The sequence below is a fragment of the Numida meleagris genome, unplaced genomic scaffold (genome assembly GCF_002078875.1).
Source record: "Numida meleagris isolate 19003 breed g44 Domestic line unplaced genomic scaffold, NumMel1.0 unplaced_Scaffold452, whole genome shotgun sequence".
Taxonomy (NCBI): domain Eukaryota; kingdom Metazoa; phylum Chordata; class Aves; order Galliformes; family Numididae; genus Numida; species Numida meleagris.
In genome coordinates, this window is record NW_018364668.1 from 50689 (window position 1) to 53917 (window position 3229).

The 3229-nt window shown below is 57.1% G+C and overlaps 1 protein-coding gene across 1 annotated transcript; it reads left to right on the forward strand.

The window, feature by feature from the left end:
• Positions 1–308: 308 nt before the first annotated feature.
• Positions 309–1668, forward strand: LOC110391677 (killer cell lectin-like receptor subfamily G member 2; the record flags this gene model as incomplete). Its single annotated transcript, XM_021383629.1, is given in 3 exon segments — positions 309–490; positions 842–948; positions 1039–1668. Coding segments are annotated over 3 exon segments (431 nt in total), but the record flags the coding sequence as incomplete, so codon positions are not given.
• Between the last annotated feature and the right edge of the window lie 1561 nt (positions 1669–3229).

The window sequence follows — 3229 nt, forward strand, 5'->3', positions numbered from 1 at the left end:
AACAAACTAATTTACTAAATAAGATATCGGAATGCAAAACAACACACTATAATACAATATAATTACAATTTAAGCTGATAANGCCCTGAGCTGCTCCCCAAGCACAGCCCTGATCCCAGCTCCTGGGGCGCCCACGCGCTGCCCTAAACCACGTTCTGCTCCACCTTCCCAACCTCTGCAGCCGTTCCCAGGGCATCGCCCCATGTCTGTGCATCCCAGCCCTACATCTGCTGCAGGGGAACGCTCAGAACAACAATACAATGATTGCAGCTCTTTGCCTCTCACTTGCCCAACTCTCTCCCTGTCAGTGCTGCGGCATCCGTCGTGCTCACCTCACCCAGACTTCTCCCACGTGTGCCCCAACGCCTGGGTCGGTTTCCAAGGGAAATGCTATTATTTTTCGGACACAGAGAGTGCCTGGAACAGCAGCAGGGAGCACTGCCAGCGCCTCGGAGCTTCCCTGGCCACCGTAGACACCGAGCAGGAGATGGTGAGAGCGCGGTGTGAGCCCCAGTGCCAACACGGGGGTGGGAAGCCCACAGTGGTGGGGCCGCACCAGCTGCTCCCGGTGCCCCCAGTTCGCGCCAAAGCCACGAGGAGCTGCCTTTGGGGAAGGCAGCAGGCTGCGCAGGGACAGCGTCCCGTCCTCATCTCCCCCCTCCCTGCACCCACCCGGCGCTGTCCTGAGCCGCGCAGCTCCAGGGGGAGGGCTCGGTCCACGCCATTCCCAGCACAGCATCGCAGCGCTCCAAGGGCAGCGCCTTGCAGCCAGGTGGGGCCTGAGCTGTGGGGGAAAGTGCTCCAGCCAACAGGCTCCAGTCACACCTGGCTTTGCTCACAGGAATTCATGCTGCGGTACCGGCACCCGGCAAACTGCTGGATTGGGCTGCACAGGGAAGAAGGGGACGAGCGCTGGACATGGGCCGATGGCAGCGCCTTCACCAACTGGTCAGTCTGTGCGTCCGTCTGTCTGGGGGGGATCTGTTCCAGGGTCTGTTTGGGATCGGGTTTTCCCATTCTCCTGCCTCTCGTGCTCAGGTTACTGCTGCGAGGCGGAGGCCGATGTGCGTACCTGAATGGGGACGGGATCAGCTCAGGCCTGTGCCACACGGAGAAGTACTGGGTCTGCAGCAGAGCCGACAGCTACGTGCTCTGGAGGGAGGAGACATTTCCACAGTGACAGAGCCCATCCACACTGAGCTCGTTCCAGTGCTGCTGGGCACTGCCATGCCTTCACTGTGTACTGGAATCTGCCTCTTTCCAGCACTGCTGCACTTGTTCCTGCATGGAACCACCCAGCTGTGCTCCTCAGCATCTCTCAGGAAGCATGTATAATTGCACTTTGCCTTAAAGGGAGGATCCTCTAAGGGTCCTTCAAGGTCACAGCACCATGGAACGATCCCGTGGTGCTGACCCCCTGTGCCTGGACCCAAGGCTGGGGCTGTTTCTCCTCTCCTTGTGGGCTCTGTGTCACATCGCGGTGCCATCACCGTGGCACAGAGCGGTGCCATCGCTCCCAGCCGCCCTCTGACTGCGGCTCTGGGTGCTGTCGCTCCCGGCGCTGTTACAGGGCCTGCGCAGAGGGTTGATGCAGTCAGTGTCTGCTCAGCTGCTGCATTTTGTATTTTCATTTTGTAATAGCATTTATTAAAGTCACTGTTTATAGGACCCTCTGCAGTCACTGCTGCTCTGTCCCTGTGACGGCAGCATCGCGTCCTCCTGTTGTGTCCCTGCACCGCTCTGTGGGGCCAGCAGCAAAGTGAGGGCGCGCTCGGTGCCGCCGCGTGTGTCTCAGAGAGGGGGGGGGGNCACTGCCCCGTTTCCCCATTGGCTGGGTACTCCAGGTTCACAATCTTATCGAAGGTTTACATTTGTTCATTATATTCTGACACTTGTTGTGTCTTGTGCCAGTCGGTCGCCATCCTGCTGTTTCCAAGATGTCTCATTACTCTTCTTATCACGTTGATACGGTGATTTTCTCCAAAGCTTCTTCCATTGTGTCCGAAGGACGCTTCCTTTGTTAAACAAACAGCACCGTAGGGGTTGGAGAGGTGCCAGGCCTTCCTCAATCCCTTCTTCAGGCCCTCTCTAAGGCACGTCATGACTTTCGTCCTTTTAATTTGCACAGGATATTCTTGCAATGTGTGTGACAAAGTGAGTTAGAGAGGACAGTCGAAGGGTTAACTATTGCATGGGGCTGGGGTAAGTAGAATGTAAGGCAAGATAAGAAAAGGAACTCGGCGAAACTCCATTATCAGCAGGGACCAGTACAAGGAACCGAGCGAAGGCGGAGTGACTCTGCAAAGCAGCAGTGGGGTGAAAAGGGCAGAGTGAGGAAGACGTTGAGCCTTCATCCAGCGACCACCAGGAGGAACTACAACGCATGCGCTGGAGGGACGGACCGTATGCAAAGGAATTCCCGGGAAATGATGGATATGTAGATGGGTCCCGGGAAACCTGCTGAATATGTATAAGCTTGGCTTTTAAATATCTAACATTTCTGCCCATGGTGATGCGAGTTTGGTGGGGCGGTGACGCCCCTCGCATCCGGTGTGGGCGCAGCACCGTAATAAACACACCTGCTTTAGAACCTTAATCTCGGGTTATGGAGTTTGATTCCGCAAATCAGGACAGACGGACACGGGGACAGACGGACACGGCTTGGCACAACGGCACCGCGTGGCCCGAGGCCGCCGGGGGGGGGAGGGGGTGGTTCCCGTCTCGACTCCGCGTTGTCCCCGCGCTGACAGCGCCCAACCCCCCCCCCGCCGCATGGGGGGGCGGGGGGGACAACATGCAAATGAATTCCCAGAAAAGTAATGAACGTGTAACAGCGCCCAATGAATATGTGTAAGTTTGGCTGGTAAATGTCTTAACACTTTTGTCCGGGGATGTGCGAGCTTGGTGGTGTGAAGACGGCCACTCGCATCCGGCGTGAATGCGCAGTGCTGAATAAACACAGCTGCTGCATAACTTAACGTGGGGGTAGAGAGCTCGATTCCACAAGTCACAAGGACGAGCAGCATCCAGAAAGAATGGCCGAGTGCTGAGCAAGCAAGCGTTAGGAACTAATTAATCGCCGATAGACGGGGCTGGCGGGCAGCACTTTCTGTTCAGGCGGTCTCCCAGTGCTGTGTGCAGCGTCGGGAGGATGGTGAACCTGAGGCACTCAGCCCGTGAGGAAGCAGGGCAGGAAAAGAGCAGCGCGGGGTCACAGGGCCTGGAGATG